The sequence below is a fragment of the Pagrus pagrus genome, assembly GCF_965226575.1.
Source record: "Pagrus pagrus genome assembly, chromosome: 4".
NCBI classification, from domain to species: Eukaryota; Metazoa; Chordata; class Actinopteri; order Spariformes; family Sparidae; genus Pagrus; species Pagrus pagrus.
Window position 1 is genome coordinate 9,102,969 of NC_140188.1, and position 19,125 is coordinate 9,122,093.

At 41.6% G+C, this 19,125-nt stretch overlaps 1 protein-coding gene across 2 annotated transcripts in view; it reads right to left on the minus strand.

Annotated features, from left to right (window-relative positions):
- The window catches only part of nectin3a (nectin cell adhesion molecule 3a), a 34,879-nt gene that overhangs the window by 5,915 nt on the left and 9,839 nt on the right, over positions 1-19,125 (minus strand). Inside the window, exons 2-5 of one of the 2 annotated variants that reach the window (XM_084350739.1) lie at positions 11,424-11,771; positions 5,510-5,809; positions 3,127-3,244; positions 1,132-1,283 (exon numbers count right to left, since the gene is read on the minus strand). In XM_084350739.1, coding sequence (XP_084206865.1) covers positions 1,132-1,283; positions 3,127-3,244; positions 5,510-5,809; positions 11,424-11,771 — 918 coding nt within the window. Of the gene's footprint in view, positions 1-1,131; positions 1,284-3,126; positions 3,245-5,509; positions 5,810-11,423; positions 11,775-19,125 lie in introns of both variants that reach the window. The other variant, XM_084350738.1, reaches the window with a different exon arrangement.

Consider the following 19,125-nt stretch of genomic DNA (forward strand, 5'->3'; position numbering starts at 1 on the left):
ACACCAAGCAGCCTTGGAGGGGGGAGGGGGGGATATATAGCTGAGCTCAACCTGACTATCTCCACAGGGGAGGGAAGTGAGAGGCCGCATGCCCAACTCTTAATATTTGACAAGAGAAGCAAGATAATTGCTCAGTGCAAGTCAGTCCTGGACAGGATGTCAGCTGTGCTTTCGTTTGGAGCAGGACTCCAAACCAGGCCTGTACACAGATGGAGCCTGACAGCCCTTTTTGGGGCTCCTCCAGCTTTTCCCTCTCGACAGTGAGAAACGAAAAGGGTTGTGTGTGTTAGCCGAGTACGTGTCCAAAAGCAGCAGTTGCTTTGTTTGGAAAAGGATTAAAAGGAGCAGAGGAGAAGTGAAAATAAAAAGGGATGCAGAGTTCTCAGGATCCACGCCCTGACCCTACAATAATGAACTCCTAACCCACGGATAGACAGAGGGAGCAGACGGGAGTCGTTTGGTTTCCTGCGAGTTTTCTGACCAGGATTTATGTCAATGAATCAACTAATCCAAATGCAGGGAAACCCCTTTAAATGAGGCAAGGAAGTCCCCTCTCTGGATATTAGTTTTAATCTGTGAAGTGTTGAGTTGAACTAAATAAACTGATCACTTTTCATTCAGAACAGCTTTCGGGGAAGAATAGCGAAAAGAGTATAGAGTACACACACATACTTCTGTGTACAGCAAATCTGTGAACACAATTCATTATGCCCCGCTGTGAAATCTGACCTTAAACAAAACAAAGAAAAAGGTTACATGGGAGCACACTTTGCTGAACCAGCAGGGGTAAACACCCTCTTCCTTATCTGAGAAATCTAATGTTGCCAAAACCACAACAGTGGAAATGTTTGGTACTGATACTCTTTATCCGCGCTCCGTGCTCCTCTGTTGCCAGGAATGTGTGAAAGTGGATCTGGGCTGGGACATTTATACGGAGGCTTAGCTCGGCTAGAAGTGTTGAACCGAGGGCTGATCGTACTGAGAGGGTAATCTTACATCAGAAAGGCACCATGGAAGTCAACAGATTCCTCTTTTACCCTCAGATGTTAAAGTTTATTTATTTAAGTTAGTAGATGGTTAAAAAAGCATCCACTGGCACTTTAAGAAACTGAGTGTAAAAGTCAAACGTACCTTGTACCCAGAGGTTCACATCTTGAGTGCGGAGACCGATGTCGTTTATCACTTCACAGCGGTATACTCCAGAGTCATTGCGCTCCAACGGGCGGGTAAAAGCAAAGCTATTGTTTGAGATCTCAACACCCTCAGGCATCAATCCATCCAACCTGTGCAAAAATGAAACATTACATAAATCTCACAGTGCATCAAACACAGACCTTAAAATTCATACATTGTTATTACTCATATTATGTTTCAGAGACACAAGTATAATTGAGAAACCTCCTCATGACTTCCAATGACGCCACTGTAGGCCTGTTGCAACTATTAAAATATCACATGACTGCGATAATTTGAGATGACTGCGCTTCCATCAATCGAGGGGAAAAGCTTTCTACTTGAACACAAGGTTTCAGTGTCAGGGCAAAAAAAGAAAGCCAAAAAAAAAAAGAAAATAAAGAGCTTGGCTGTCTAGACTTTACTGGTTCTGTCAGCTCAAATGAGACCATATTTCTTGTTTTCAAAGCAAGATGATGACAAAGAGCTGCCAATGGGCCGGTGTTGTTCTGATGCATGAACCATTTGGAATCTTTTATTTATAGCAGGGAGTCCCGATGGGTGCAGCGGGGCATTCGACAGCTCCAGTGTCCGGGCTCCAAAGTTATGCTGGAGGTAATTTATAGACTGACGCTTCTTCACTTCGCTGCTTAATATAAGTTTGTTAAAACCCAGTTTGGATCGCTGCAACTGGACCAAACAGCAGCTGGTCCGTTGTATAGTATTTGCTATAACATTAGATAGTCAAAATGTGTTGTTGTAGCCACGTAAGTGTAAAATAACAGTGTTAAACCAACTTGAACACATAAACTATTGACTTGTCTACGATAAAAAGGAACATACAGTGGCGTTTAAGCCTGACTTTCATTATTTACATTCTACAATGGCTTTTTCAGAGGTGCAGATCATGTTACGCAGCTTAACATTAGCTGCTGACGACCTGAATATGAATATCAAAAGTTTTCCCAAGGTTTACGGGTTGAAAAGAACCTTCTGAATGCACCTTTTCACAACTGACCGCACTCTGACACTACTGAGGTCTGCAAAGGATATAGCAGGTAGAAGCAGCCAGAAACTTGACAGAATATAACAGCCTGTTTTGACACCAAGAAGTACCTGAGACCCTTCGACAGGTCTCAGGTACTCGAAGACACAACCACTGAATTAGATTGTAGCATCATCCCATTAATTCCTTAAGTCCAAATTTAGATGTGTGTAGTTAAAGTTCAAGGGGCACTTCTGAATGACATGCTCAAGGAGAGTTGTTTCACTGCATAAAGATTAGGTGAAACAGTAAAGAGTACCAGGTTTAGTTTTGCCTCAAGGATATGTTGTTCTCCAACAAGCCTTAATGTCTGACAATATAAGGAATAACGAACAATATGGCGGCCAAGAAACACCTGAAGACACCATCATGTTTCATAAAATCTGTCTGTCAAATGGTTAAATGGTTTAGGAAACTTTCTTAAATCGACAATCCGACATTCACACTCAATTCAGGCTGATTAGCCAGCTGTCAACAGGGTCTGAACTTCTCACTGAAATGCTCTTTTGTGATTTTGCATACAAGTATTTCTGTCTCTATATATATTTAAATGATCAAAGTGTGGCTGAAATCTTTTGCCATCCGCATGATCAGAACCAGTTATTTTCGAGCATAACCCGACCCTTAGAGGAACACGATAATCTACCGAAAACCATGGAAAATGTGTGATCATCTATTTCCGATGAGAAGTGAGGTTTTTGGGAGCAAGCATTAAACCACCATTAGAGAAACGTCCTTGTTTGTTTCAGCCTTCAGTTACAGTGGTTGAAGCTTACTCTCAGTCACCAGAGTGCCATTCAGTAACTGTCTTGCTACACCTACAGGATGAAAATCTAACAAAACGGTTGTCCCAGAGAAGATCTTCTCAAAAATTGGACAGACTTTTGGCAGCTTTTGCTGATACTGACCTGATCCATGTGAAGTGATGGGCAGTCGGGTTTGCTTTGGCACCACAGACGAACTTCACATTCTCTTGACCCACATGCCAATTTTTGTCATTTCCTGTTATTGATACCATTGGTGCAACTGTAAACAAAATAAAACAAAAAGGTTACGATGTTTTAAATTATTTACAAAGACAAAAGGAATAGAATACATATTTATATCAAGGCTAAGTTATTCTTTACAACTTACAACATAAGGTTGGTTGTTCTAACCAAAATGTATTTTATTTTTATTTCAAAAGGTGAAAGTCTAGGACTCAATAATCAGTCACTGTGATCCCAGCAACCTGGTGACAAATGAGCTTTTCCAGAAGGAACAAAGCTTGCATTATAAGCACAGTAGCGAGCGCTGACAAAAACAAAGGCTGTGCAGGACTGTAGCAGGGTACAGCATCTGCTGGTGAACGAGCCAAGAGAACAAACAAATGACCCTGGGTTGGTGGAAAGTTAGAAAATGACAGACTCAGTCAGACAGTAGATGTAGTGCAGCTAATAATAAACTCCACTGCCTCACCATGACAAAGAAAAAACACAACGGAAGGCAGGAGGATGCCTAAATGAAGCCCGGCACATGCCACTGTAATAAAACATGGCAAACACTGCCTTAGATATCCAATTTTTCATTTTGATTTCTCTGGAGGACAAATGAGGAACTCATTACAACACGCAGGAAGATGCCCCGGCTCACCGCGTCCACTGACCCTTTTCACGCAGCTCGACGTTGAAATTGTGCTTCTTTTGCACTTAAAATCCCTTGCCTCGGCATTTGACATGATTTATTGAGCTGGAAAGGCTCTTTCTTCCTGTATTAACCTTGGTTTTTCTGCATCTCCATCCGCTGCCCCCCAGCAGCCCCCCTGCTACTTGTGTTGCTGCGGAGGCCTGATCAATATTTCATAAAATACCTTCATTAGCCTGCACTCACACAGTCCAAACAGAGTAACCCTCCGTACTGATCGCCAAGGAAGTACGCATCAATGATTATAACATTAAAATAACTATTAAATGGCCTCTTTACGGGCGCAAAAGGAAAGGTAGTGAGCCATAAATCAAGCTATCATCTTGGGATAATATCGATAAGATACGCTGTCCCTGTTAGAGCTGCACAATTAGAGCTACAATAATCATTACTTCTCATATGTAATGATCATGATTATTCAACTCGGTGATTTCAGGAAGAAAATCGTTTTTTTCTCTGTTTCCGACTCACAACAGAGGACAATTCATATTAAATTAAAACATTTAATGATAATAAATAGAATTTCAATACACAGCGTAACCTTACACATTTAACTGAGCAGCCATATGACTAAACTCAATCCAAGGTGGTGAGCAACATCATCAGAAGCAATTTGTTACAGAGGACGATGCCATTCAGACTAACTTTGAACATTTAGAGGTGGAACTTGGGCTGCAGATATTCTATATTTTTGTTGTTTCAGTTTTTAGTAAACATGCTGAAACAGGAGTACATAGTGAATTGGTCGGGGACTGCGGATTTTGTGAGCTAGCGAGTATTTACTGCAGCAGGACAGCATATGTGACTCAAAGTAAACTACAGTGTCCATGTTCCTCATCAATGTTGTGTTTTTTGGGCAGTCAGCAGAGTTTCCCACACAGACTTTACTTGGGCGGGCCGCCCAGGTAGATTAAACGGTGCCCAAGTATATGCGGCGACCCATTTCAGGTTTTTTCTAGAATTTTTTTCATCCTTTTGAGAGGACATGTCATCTGCGATCGATTAACGAGTGGAAAATCTGCCCCCTCTACACCTCTCATCTACTGACTGTCACACATGCTCTGCAGAGAAACAGAGCGAGAAAGATGTTCTCTGGTATCATGTTCCTCCTGTAAAAGCAGTGATTGTGATATTTAATGTAGCTCTTTTTATTCTTGTAAGTGCATCTGGTTTTTGTGATGTAATTTGGTACCACCTTGGTTTCAATAGGCGGACAATTAAAGCAAATTAAAGCAAATCTGAGGCCTAAGTTGATTTTTTGAGGTTCATTCTCAGGTCATCAAATACAGATGCTGTCGGTTGGTGGCTTGGATCTGATATATCCACCACAGGTACGTGGTCGTTCTGTAGGAAACACTGATCAGTGTCCAAAACACATGCAAATCTTTCTTGTCAAGGTTCTGAATCCAAAGAAATTTGTAATTTTTGTCTACAGAGGACTTGCAGCTGTGTCAAGTGCTTGTTCTTTTCCCAATAAAAGTAGTGGAATGACTTTATTGTTGGCTCTCTTTTCTTTAAGAAAAATATAGACTATCACCAAACTTTTTCTGGCAGATGTAAGAACAGACAACACAAAAAACGAAGGAGGTCTTATTACTCAGCACTTACACTGAACATTAAGTATGTAGGGAATGCGAAACTCTGTTTGCAGGGCCGGATGGCGCACCACACAGGTGAGCGTCTTCCCCTGGGCGTAGCTCTGCGGTTGCCACATGTAGCGCACATGTGTGGTGCTGGTGCCGTTGGGCTCATCCTGACTTTGTTTCTCACTTCTTCCATAGAGTTCTGTCTCCCAGAAGACCTCCGCGGCGGGACGGCCTCGCTCTGCTATGCAGGTGGCCACCAGTGACTCATTGCCGCCATCCAGCAGAGCTGTGGGACCGGCAGACACGTAGACCTTTGGCTCCACTGTGTGAAAGAGAGAAGGGGGAGGGGAGAAAATGACAGAATGGGGAAGAGATTACAAAATGAATATTGATTTTTTTTGTGTATGTATATGAATAAATAATGTCCATCATATAGTCTATGGACAGAGGGAAGTGGCTTTAGTATACTTAACTGCCAGAGAGAGCAGATTGACTTCTTCCATTTCACATATATGCATTAAAAATTGATGAACCACGCTATTCAATCATATGGAAGCATTTCAGTGGAGACATAGCTCTCTTTATTGTTGTGTGTCAAACACATGGAAGGGCAATTTATTGATCCTACTGTATGGCTCTAGCAAAGCATATCGGTGCCTAAAGTATGGATCTGGCATGGGGGCAAAAAACCCTAAATAATGCAGAATCAGAGGATACTGATGGTAAACTGTTGTGTTTGTATCTGACTGTGTTGTACTGGAAGATGAGAAGCTAAGCCTCAACGCTGTAGGGCTGTGGTAATGTTACCCCGGCTTCTGTTGAATAACTGGAGGTTTAGACGTAACAAGGATTTTCTCAACAGACAGGCAAAGCAGACTCATGCAAGAGGGATGCAACCAGAATAATGCAACCCTCTACCTGTTGTGCAAAGAGGTAAAACTACTCATCTTTTGCTGCACTGGCCTAAAAACACATATGGGGCTGTGTTTAATAATCACAAACTGTGGGAAATGACACTTGGGAAAGTTCAGCAAGACAAAAGAGGAAACAGGACAGTGGAAATACAAAAGACAGTCTGCTGAGGGAGGGGAGGACACTGTGTAGGGGTACTGATAAAAAACCGGCTACTTAGGTTACAGAAGATTACACTTCTATTACTAGAATTTCTCTCTAAAGCTGATTTCTTCTTCTTTGTCTTGCAATGCACCACCTCCTCCATCTCTGTCCCTCCTAAAACAACAATAACAGCTGCTCCACTTACTGCAACGATGACAGTTTTAAAGGCGGCACGTGGAGGCCCACATCAGCCTAAGACAAGGCCATCACCTTTAAAGACAACTGCCACCCTACTCCTCCCCAGCCGAGCAGGAGGTCCAACAACAAATCCAAATAACTCCTGGCTCCCTCTTTTCCCAAAATAAAACCTGGCGTCTCCTGTGCCCAGTACAGGGGCAGGGACGCCGTTCTCAGTCATCCACCCCACATTCTTCACTCCCTTCTCTCTGCCCCTCCTTACAGGCCTCTGACTATAAACAGTAGCAGCTCTATGTTCGGCGGCGAGCTGGCTGAAGCTCCACAATAACTAAATCAGAGAGACGTGTTAATTTGGAGCTGCTGTCAGGAAGGGAGGGGAGTGCTTTGGATGAGTGGAAATGCTTCGGGGAAAGGGTAACGATTTCCCTTCAGCAAACTGGCTGCATTGGCCCTTTCCCGCCCACACACAGACACACACTGATGAACATATGCACACCGAACGCCGACGTCAGAGTGGGATCCCCTGAAACGAGGGGTGGTGTGATGATCTATAGCAGCCATAATTTCTGTTTTAGATTTTGGATGCTGTGGTGCAAAAAGCTGGAGCGTAGACAAAGATTAAATTCTGCACCAAAAGCAAGTTTGTGATGCAAAACAACTATAATTCATTGTGCAAATGGAGTCACACATGGCAAGTAGGTAGGATCAGTGGAATTATCTGCAAGTAAGCTCTGAGCTAAGATTGGCCTCATTAGCTGATAGTTAACAGAACTGGAAAAAATGCAGGTTGTATAGAAACTGCAAACAAAATATAGCTTTGCGACGCATTCAGCATGATTTCACTGAAGGAAGAAACAAAACACTTTTAACCGCAGAAAAACGATGACACTCTTCAGATTTTGGCTTCAATGAGTAAGCAACTTTAACCGTCTCTGTGGGGGGATTTCTCAATTTTATGTCTCAGCACAAAAAGAGCTGAATTAGTGGGCACATGATGAAAAAACAACTTTAAAGATAAAAGAATGTAGGCTTGAGGAAGACAGTCAAATATGAGGTTTAAAATGATCTGCAGCAGAACTCCTTATCAATAAAATCTGCCTCGCCAATTCGGTTTGTGTGAATGTTTTGTTTTGAGGAACCTCAAGTGCGGTTTAATAAATGCCCTATTCATCTGTCAGCTCTCTCAAACAAAGGGGTCGTTCTAATTCATTCACTTTATGTGTCATATTTTCCTTCCTGTTTCTTATTGGTAGGGACTTTTGGCTCACGTACTGTAGCGCAGTTCCTGTGGAACTGTTCCTGAACTGAATGCTCATGCCTTTTCTGTGAGAAGTTGCAGACGCAAGGCGGGGGAAAAAAGCAAGAATGTGCTGGTCCAAAACAAATATTGTGTGTCGAGTGTCTCATGATACTGATTAATACAAGACGAGTTTTGAAATTAAGTCAATGTCCACGGCACCTGTTAATCATTATAATGCGTGTCGTGACTCTGGTCTATTATTTATGCGTTTGAGCCTTTTCACTGATTTACTTTAGTTCATTTGAAAGGAATGACAATGAGGTCAAGTTCTCTCTCATAAACCTCAAATGTATAAACACAAATCAAAACTGGGAACTTTGAATTGAGTTTAAAAAAAAAAACATGTTTAAACTGAAACAAATACAATATGCACCCATATACTGACGTGCACAGTGCAGGGCTACAGCCATCTTGTCCTTTCTCAAAACAGCAACAGTCAACCAAAACAAGGCAGAGATGAAGAGGCTAGTCTTCATCGCTGCCTTGGGGAATTGAATCTGCTGACTTTAGCTCTACGTGTAATTGTGATGTACTCCCTGTGGGAAAATATGCTATGAGACAACCTAATTCCAACATGACATGTATCAAATTGCAAAGAACATACGTGTCCTCCATAATTACACCCTATAATTACATGTGAATTGTAAAGTAGGCAGAAGCATGTATTTGTGAATGGGTGTGCATGTTATGTGTTTATGCGAGCCATGTCTGACAAGCTGCTCAGAGAGGAGAGCAAGGTGTACTTGAACTCTGTGACGTCCCAGACACTGTGGCTGTCACAGCAGCACTTAATGTACCACTCATTAGTCATCAGAGTCTCCTTCACTCTCTGGAGGGAGACAAGAAACTTCTGCCTACAGTGCAATCTGCTCCTCTCAGCCCTGCCTGAGTGCAATCCAACCACCCATTTGGGGCTTTGAATCATATGCTGACCACAGAGGAAGTTCAGCGTTCATGCTCCTCAGACAGAAGGTTATGGCCCAATCCTATTTCCAACTTTTACCCCTATCCCTCGTTTTTGAGTGCTCCTTTTACCCTCAGGAGAGAGTAATAAGGGGAAGTGTTCAAAATCTCCTCCTATTGAATGACACAACCCTTTACGCTGACGATGGCGTAAAGAGATGCAACCGGTCATTTCCAATATGCTGTCTTCAGCTGTGGTGATTTCACTCGATCCTGGTATTACCACAATGCCATTTGCCATTTATCTGTTGGACATAAAAAAGTACGGACGGCCGCAATTTCTTCACAACTTCACATTATCATTAAAGCCATTAAATAAAACAGAACACTGCTTCATTACCTGGGCACTAACAGGGTTTATAGGCTAACATTAGCAACCCGTGATCCTACCCCTGCCAGTCTGCACTGATATTAGAGGAGCGTTACCAAGTGCAGAAAATTCACTGCCAGACTTTAGATACATCAAACAATGTAACGTGTGAGCTAGCTAGTTAGCGATTGTTTTATGCTTTTTGGTTTAGAGGGGTAGGGTGAAGCGTTAAGGCTACATGGCCCTCCAAACAGAGATTTTGAGACTTGAGACCAAGGGTTATGAGAACTCTCTGCCGTTTTAATGTATTACGGTCCTTTTCTTTATAACAAGCATAAAACAATCGCGTCCAGTTTGCTGATGTCTCAGTAGCTTACTATCTTGCTTGCTAACGTTGCACTTGCAGAGCTGTGCATGACAGTCCAAGATTTTGAGGTGTTGCAATGTTGCATCCCTCCCTTTTATAGTATATATTGCCTTAAATTTAACTTAAGTCCAGCAATGAAGTAACTGTACTTGATACTGCTCCTCTAATATCAGTGCAGACTGGCAGGGTAGGAGCACAGTTCGCTAACATTAGCAGTCGGTAATGAGGCTGTGTTCTTTTTAATTTGATGACTTCATTGATTTGTGAATGAATTGCAAGTCTTCATGCTTCCTCTCATCTCCATCAGAAAAACTGCAGATGGCATCGCAATAATACAGGGAGTGCCACAGTCACACAAGAGGAATCATCACAGCAGAAGACACTTTGTTGGAAATGTCCGGTTTTAACTTTAACACCATCAACTGATGGCGTATGAGGATCTTGAAGGGTTGTCCCATTTCGGGGGGGGGGGGGGATTTCAACTAGTACCCTTTATAACTCTGTTCTGAGGGGCAAGGGGTTACCTCAACAACGAGGGGCAGGAGTAAAACTTTGAAATGGGATTGGGTCTAAATGGTAGTGGTGGTAGTAGTATTAGGCCTTAGTGTGCATACCCTCTTGTATACTGTCAGTACGCAATGCTTTGGGAAACCAGAAAAGTTGGTAATGAAAATACCCATTGAAATGCAAGTTTTTCATATTCATAAAAGCAGCAATAAATAAGCAAACTTTGGACCAGGGTGTGTTTGATGTGATGTTGTACATTTCTAATTGATTTTTTGGTCTCTATTATAAACTGTGGCCATGTTTTTTTGTTTTGTTATCAGGGGCAGACAAACTGCCTCAAATTAAAGATGTAATATCAGTAACAACAGAGGAAAGCAGTAAAAAAAAAAAAAATTAGAAAAAAGAAAAGAAAAGAAAATTATGGTGAAGCTAAATGTGCAGACACTGATAAGTATAGCATATTTTATGATATATTGTTTACACCGAAAAGTGAAGTTTGTCATCTGCTTACTCAAGGCATGTGAGAGCTTTAGAAATGCCAATTATTCAGCCTGAGGTATGATTTCATAATTTGTGACAAAGGCCAAAGAGGGCAGAACTTACAACAGTCCTCACTGCCTCCAGGGAAATAGCCCCACATTGTAGTTTTATGACCAGTGCTACAAATGAAACTTTTTCATGCTGCCTGGTTAAATGCATCTGAATGTCATGAGAGTCACTATGTATCACACCCTGCAATTAACTTGTTGTTGCATGCAACTAGTTGCATCAAGTTGGAACTGTCTGAACTTTCTTGTACTCTATTTACAAAGTTGCTGCATGAGGAAAGAGTCTGCATATTCCATAAAAATGTTATTATGTGCACTTTGTTTGCAGTCTGCAAGTGGCTTTATGGAGATCATTATAGAGACTCAGTGAAATTAATTTAAACCTGACGTAGCAGTTTTTCACAGTGAGCGACACTGGAGTGAGTGAGATGAGTGGGGCCACACCACAGCAGCTTCTGAACAGCTGCAGATTCTTACAGGGATTTAAGTTTACATCCCCTCTGTCCAGGTAATTTTAAAAGCTATGTAGCTTCAGGAAGTAGTTTATCCCTCTAGGGAAAATGCTTAGTGGTCAACTCAGCTTTGCTTAATCACAGAAAACAATGCCCTGCTTTGAAAAGTAAGATTTAAAAAACAGCATAAAGAACTCAATACAATGAAAAAGGAAGTGACAGAGCTCTTCTTTACCTAATACATTGACGTAGGTTGATGCTTGCGTATTGCCCAGGGGAAACGTCGCCACTTTGCAGATGTAGGACCCAATATCTTCAAAGCTAGCTCCTCCAATGTTAATGGTAGCATCACGAGCAGAAGGGGAAACAAACGAGACCCGTTTGATATACTCTGGAGAGATGGAGATCCCAAATTCGGGATTGAACACTGCCAAGGTAATGGTGCCTGAAGGAAGGCGACGCTCCCAGGAGCTCTGTGTGAGACTGAGGTTGGAGCCCACTTCTATTCTGCAGCTCAGTGTGATGTTCTTTCCCAGCACTGCGTTCACTTTCTCGGGAACAACCACCTGGTTACTGCTCACACCTGCTGGGAGAGAAGATGACAGAGATAAGATTCAGATAAACAGCAGTGACACATCATTGTTGAAGCTTTAATTCAACTATAAAAATGCATCACTGCATTGGATTCAGAAATTACAGTTTTTGATCTCTGGCGTCTAACGATAGAGGAAAACTGTCTGGGAACTCAATTTAAATTCAATTTGTCAAACAGTGAGTTTCTTCTCATCCACTGTGACAGCTGTAACACCTCAGAAGAAGACCAGCTATCACCAGACTAGGCCTGCACAGCATGAGGAAAATCTGACGTGCAGCAACATTGCTGAATGCTGTGATGACGAATCGAGATAATAGTTAATATCTTCGCATGATTGACAAAAAAACTGTCCAGCTCACTGACGTACAGTCCTATATTGGTTTCCGGATTTACTTTGAATTGCCTGAGCCTGTTACTCTGGCTGAAGGCCTGGCTTGCTCATTGTATCCCCCACAAAAACAAGGAGATGAGGTTACCACCATTTATTTATGCTAACCTTCATGATTTATGATTACCTATTTAAGATTCTTTGATTGATTTATTTTCATTAAAAAAGAAGATGTATGTCCTATCTGTGATGCAAAGTGTAAGTGATTCCAGTATGTTTCAGTGCAATTTTATATTTTACTTTAAAGTTTTATGAAAGTTTTGATGATTATTGGGATATTAGCATGAATCCCAGTTATGTCAGTCAGACATGAAGTTTTCATATCATCCCATGTCTAATCATGAAGACCATGAAATTACAATTTATTGGTCAGCAGCACTAAACCAGACAATATTAGAATTCAAGTACAGTAGCTGGTATGTAAATTTTCTGCTTTAACGGTGTGATCATCACTGTTAACGCTGGAAGAACAGGACATTAGCATAAAACTACATGGCACAATGAGTCACAACTCTGTACCACTCATGTGAGATTACATAGCTGTGGTGTGGTGTTGGTGCCAGTGCGTTCCATCAATCCATTAAAGCAGCAGTGAAATTCAGATTAGAGTTTAATTCTTGATTAGCTTTCTACAAGCTGCAGTACACTGCATCACACATTCCTGTCCCTCACTCATCATCATCAGTACTAGTCTTTCCATGGTCTCATTAACAGCCATCCTTTGTTTCAGACACGTTTTCCTGTGGTTGAAATAAAAAAGACCAGACTTCATCCGTGTTACTCTGAGTGCTTTAATAAGCAACACACTTTCACCGCAGGACACTCAGACTGGTCCCTCTTGCTAATCATCTGAGCACCTTTTAAGCAGGAAAGAAGAAAAACAACCTCTGGAAGGAGATGAAACAAAACAAGCAGTTTGATGGTTTTATTCCCTATTTTATGTGGCCCTTAATTTTGACTTGAAGCCCACCACAGGTTATTTTTTAAGCTAATGCAGCATGTAAACTTGGTTTTGAATGTTAACGGCCATTTGGATGCTGCAATTCCTGAAGTCAAGTAAAGACACAAAGACACACAATTTGACAACGAATGCCTGAGTGGTCTCAGTGGTTAAAATCGTCCTTAAACTTTGAGAAATCAACAGTGAAGAGATATGACTCAGTGTTCATAACGTGCGAGCTGTATGGACAGTAATGTGCATGTCACAGTTGATAGATGTGCTACTGGGTTGTAGAAAAAAAAAAAAAAACAACCAGCTCAGTGGGAATGAATGCAGTATCTTGGAAAACTAGCCGGACATAAATCCTAAATTACAGGTTATAGCTAGGCCTATAACCTTGAATGGAAAAAAAAATCCATCCTAGCTCTGCTTTTTGTGAGTATAATCACACAAATGAGTCATTGATAGAAAGATTTTTAAGCTTCACAAATTAAGTTAATTGACGAGTAGATCCACATTAAGCCTTGAGAAAATGTTGTTGTTGTGAACAAAATATAAAAAGTTGATTTCATTCAAAATATTCAAACTGTCTGTTTTCTTAACACAGTTGCAGTTGGAGTAAGCTATATTGGGAGTCATAAATTTCCACTTTGTACGTAGTCTCGGATGTGTATGGAGTAAAGCTTATAAAAGTGGTCCATTGGCTGGTATTTTGAGTCTTTGGCATGAATGTGAGTGGTAAGCCACAGCAATGCTATCTTGGTTTGTGAGGAATAGAGCCAAGGGAGGCTGAGGCTCCCCGTGCTCCATTACGTCCCCTGTAATTTTAGTGATTACACACACACACATACACATACAGAGTTTCACTCTTCCAAAATAAGGAATAAGAGAGTGGCCATGTGTGTAAGAGTCAGGCATTTTGTTTGAATGGCTGCTGCATCCCAAATGTATGCTGCATTGTGTTGTGAAGTGTCATGCTGCGCTATAATACTTGGGCTTTCCTGTTTGTTTTCTTTTTCTCTGCTGACCCACATTTTTCAAAATATTTTCCTTATGTTTCCTGTCTTGCTGTGCAAACTACTCTTGCACACTTGTGCACTGTATTTAGGCATTTAACCTATTAAACCAAAGCATTATACTCAGCCAGCCTTATTTGTCTTTCACTTAGAAAGACACTCTGGAAAGTCACTTCCAAAGGAAGGATTATTATTATGACATTTCTACAAGATAATTTCAGAGATCCGTTAACATCGTTTTCCCAACTTTGAATCATGACCTGCTCTACAAAAGAGAGCTCACGCTGCTTTAATGTGCTTTGCAGTGCATGTGTTGCCTTGTGTTTGCATTGCGGCTTTCGGAGTCCTCTGGGTGCACTGGTGTGGGGGAGCATGAGGGTCAGAGCCTTGTGAGTTTTGCGTTCTCTACCCCATGGTCATCTGAGCCGACAGAACAGCTGTTTGTTGCCACCTTACTAGTTCAACTCAGTTGTTTTGCTTGTCAAAGTATAACATAATTACACTGCCATGACAAAAGCTTGACAGTCAGATAAATGTTTGCAAACATATATCTATAACTGGCATAAGAACAAAGATGGCATGTTGATAAAAATTCTCCTGCAGCGCTGATTTTCTCAGTAGTAAACCAACATGCTTGGCATGCGTGACATTGCGTTGATGCATGCAGACACGTGTCTCGGACCAGGCTTCTTCTCCCTAACATGCTCCACATACTGCAGCTACCTGACACGACACTCCAACTGCTACCGTACGTAGTTTGTCTATCTCAGTGTGTCAGCTTTCAGGCCTGTCAAAGCATACAAAGAAACTAGACTCCATCCATGCTATGCTGTTTGTTTTACAGTGAGCATTTGGGAGTAAGTAGGAAAGGAGGGAGAGAAAGGGGGGAAGTGCTTTAAGAGGACTCCACCCTTACCATTATGGGAGGGGTGACAGATGGCCTCTGCATGGGATACCTACAGCCAGGAGGAGAGTGGGGAAACTTGGCACTACAAGCTGGGAGCATGAAGAACACAGCCAGGGCTCACAAACTAGAGCACCGCGAAATATTATATAAAATACTGCAGGCAAATGAAATGTAAGCAGTGCGTTAAACAAAGCCGTCATGCTGTTTCATCAAGGAAATAGGAATACTGCTGCAGAGCTGAAGCACAGCTCAGGGCTGTCACTAGTTGCATTACTGGTTATCAATCTTATCTGGTAAACAATGAGGCTCAGAACTTCAGAAATGATTATTTTGGTGGCCATCTTTATGCTGTGTCACTGTTTTGATTTGCAATCCATTTAGTCAACTCAAAGTGTGACTCCCTGCACCACAGAACAGCCGGCAAAACCTAATGTGACCGAAGAGAACACAGCTGCACTTTTGCCCCCTTTTTCCCTGAGAAACGTTAGGAAAGAATGAACTCATGGGATGGATATGCCTGCCCTTTGAAGAAATGCTTCATATTTGTTTCTTTCCCTCCTGACATCACTAATTGCGACAAGCTGCTCGAAAGACGCAATGCTAAATCAAAACCTTCCTCTTTGCCTGGCAACCGGCTCAAACATTCCACGTCGGCCACTTGATGAGCCAAAATCTCCACCTACTCAGACCTGACCCAGCTACAGCTCTGACCTCCGCAGAGGAGGCCGTCTCCTGGCTGGAGATCCTCGCTATGAAGCCTGCAGTGCATGTCAGAACCATGTGAGACAAGGGGGATCCGAGGCCAGAAACATTTACAAGCAGCAACAAAATAGACAATATGTCATGTTCGTGTAGACAAACTCCATGCATAGATTATCATGTCAAACAGCGCTCATGAGGGACTGATCTGAAGACCTCACAGGAGAAGAATGCAGACATGAGATCTGCGCAGGAAGGAGTGCGGTTTAGGACTAAAGCAAGAGGAAACTCTGAATACAGTGAAAAGAGGATGACTAAGGACACAAAGCAAGAAATAGGGCAGTTATCGAGAGGAAGTAGAGGAGTGAGATGAACCGAAAAAAACAATTTTAAAACAGTGTGAACAATGTGAGGATATAAAACTGTAACTAGGCTGGATCAATCATTTTTACAAACTCATATTAATACATGACAGGAAATGACAGGGACCACCAAGTTTGCTGCTGAACCAGGACAAAACTGGTTGATTTGAGCAGACGTTATAGTGCCTGCTTTTATAATCATTTCTATCATTTATGATTACATGCATCGTTTATGTTCTCACTAAACTACTACTGACATTTTGAAATGCTGCAACATCACTGTAACAAAGTCGAACAGGGCAATAAACATGTGGTCAGATGATCGGAGAGGAAGCTGGAAAAGAGTTTAGCGACATTATCTACAACTTAATTTGAAGGAAGTCAGCACACCCATAATGTTAATAATCCCCCATTGTACGGGAAAACTGTGGACATGTACAACTGCAGCAAGTACGGTAGGTCACAGATGAACTAGGAAGTTTGCCTTTGTTTTATCTCCCACCTAAGTTTAGCTAACCTTGTATTATCACTTGACACATGGTGTTTGTTACTCTGATGAACTACTTTTTAGCGATGTTGCAGTGTTCCCAGCTCTCAACAGCTACTTTGAGGAGTACAATGTGATCACAACCAGTAGCAAAATAAGATCCAAATTATCATGTCAAGAATAATTATTTTGAGAAATGTATTTTTTAACTCTTAATTTTGAAGTAAAATGTTAAGCAATGAAGATAAATAGTCAAATTGCTGTTTTGGGGGATTCAAATTGTAGGTAGACGCCTTCTCTTGGTTTGGAAATTCAACTGACTGCAGCAAAGCTGATTCAGCCCTTTCTGATTACATCACATTAAAGATTTCAAAGCAGTCTAAATCAAGTTGGCAAAATCTTTATGTGCCTCTTATTTCAAAATTGGTAATTGGAATGAAGTCAGTAGAAATCTGTGTCATTCTCCTCTTGAAGGTGTTAGCAAGCATCCCGAGCACCACACCTAGTCTGGTCCTCCTCACCCTCTTCCCTGCTTCAGTAGTTTTCGACTGTGAGTAGGAGGTGGACACAGGCTGAAGGGCAGTGTTTCATTACTGTTTAATGAGCGCAGTAATTTACACTCTTTCCAGGCACTGAAGTCCCTCCGTCTAGTATAGGCCAATGGCAACATTAGCTCACTATTAAACTTCCATCTTATTCTCAAGGTCACATTTCAAAAATGTCCATTAACATGTATTTGAAAACTGTATTGGCAAACTATGCCAACCTCACGCAAAGCATCCAAATGGAGCTATGAATATGGACTAATAAATGACTATTAGATAGAGTCATAAAATAATTATTCATTGAGGACTGAATGGGCTGAAGACGTCGGCAGCAACTGTCCCCGACCCATTCTAAGCCCTGTGTGTGGAGGACAAAAAATAAATTAAATTAAAAAACGAAAAACACATCAGAAAGGTGAGAAATTTGTATGAAATTAACATAAAGTGTAACAGTTGTGAATTTTCAATAGCACGTCAATAAATCTTCCACTGGGGGCGGCATTTTCTGTCATCTGTGCCTTTACTGCAAACTCAAAGAAGTCAATAGGCGGTGTGGAGCCATTTGTTTGCTATTGTTACGCTCTAAAGTGGTGACTAGGAAAAAAAACAAAACAGACAATGCCTATATGCCTGGCACAGGCCCCCAGACTGTTGCTTTATTTTTGTGAGGCCTATAACTCTGTCTCAATCAGTTCGACACAGGATAGACCAAGTGGTGACTTAGCTGTTTTATAGCGTGTCTTTATCGTAAGAAATATTTGTGCAGTATGTGAAAACATTAGTTCCTACACCAGCTCTATCAACCCCCTTCCTTCCTCGCATTGTATCCTGTGAGGGTGGGTGGCTTTTTCAGTGGGCTAATTCATGGTGGAGACAAACACAGGCTGACAGGCCTTTAAAAAGTGGCAGGCGGGCCTCTTTCACATGTCACTGTCCTCTTCAAAACCTTTTTCTCATTGCTCCCCCATAGCAGTGTGGACTCCTGCGTCCTTCGCATCCCAGGTCACATTTGATTAAAGATCCATGCTTAAAAGAAAAAGATCAATAGTGTTGACATACAAAGTGTCTGGGTAGGTTACAACCTCTCGTCAGAGTCAACTACACGGATGAAGTGGAACTCGTGAAGGACAATGTCTGCCACTGTGTATCAAAGCAACACAAATACTCCTACAGCATCCTGCCTTATTGTGTGGGATGTGTTATTGTTTGCTGTGGGGGGTTGTGGTATTTCAGCATGTGAACACAGTGCTATGGATTCAGAGAGAGGGCCAGCATTGTTATTTTTCCATGTACATGGAACTTATGGAAAACAGAAAAAGAAAAGAGAATTGCAAAAGTCACAGATGGTCACATGAGGAAAAGAAAGGCATTTTCAGTCTGCTGTGTGAATAAGTAACTTAATTGTGGAGGTCTTCTTTTCAAGCAGAGAGGCTACAAAGGGACTCTTTCTCAATTAGAGCTTAAGTGTATGTCATCCCTGACATGTTGATGCTAATAGAGACTGCACTGCACTCACCACAGCAGTGTTGAAAATTGCAGTGGGGTATAAATGTTGTTCATTGTAGGGTCTGCAAGCTCATCAAGTGCATCCGTACTGCTTCTGTCCTCTTTAAGAAAGCTGAGTGTTCTCAAAAAACCTTTATCTTGTCTCAGAAGTTGACAGCCATGAATGAATGTTTAGACATTTACTACATAAAGCAATTAGTCAAGACAACTGAAGCGTCTACACTTTCAGAACAAGAGGTGTTTTATGGTTGGCCTAGTATTTGTGTCATTGATTTTAGTAAATTATTCACAGCATCCACTGAAATCTACCATCATGAACAAAGACAGCACAGACAGGCTACCTAGTGATAATTGGAGGTCTAACCCCCTGCATTAGCCACTGTGATTAAAAAAAAGATTAACTGTATGTTGGACTGGCATTTGTTCAACTTTGACTCACTGCAGCTGCATCCATGGCCCCACTTCTAAGACTCTACCACTTTGTCTCACACA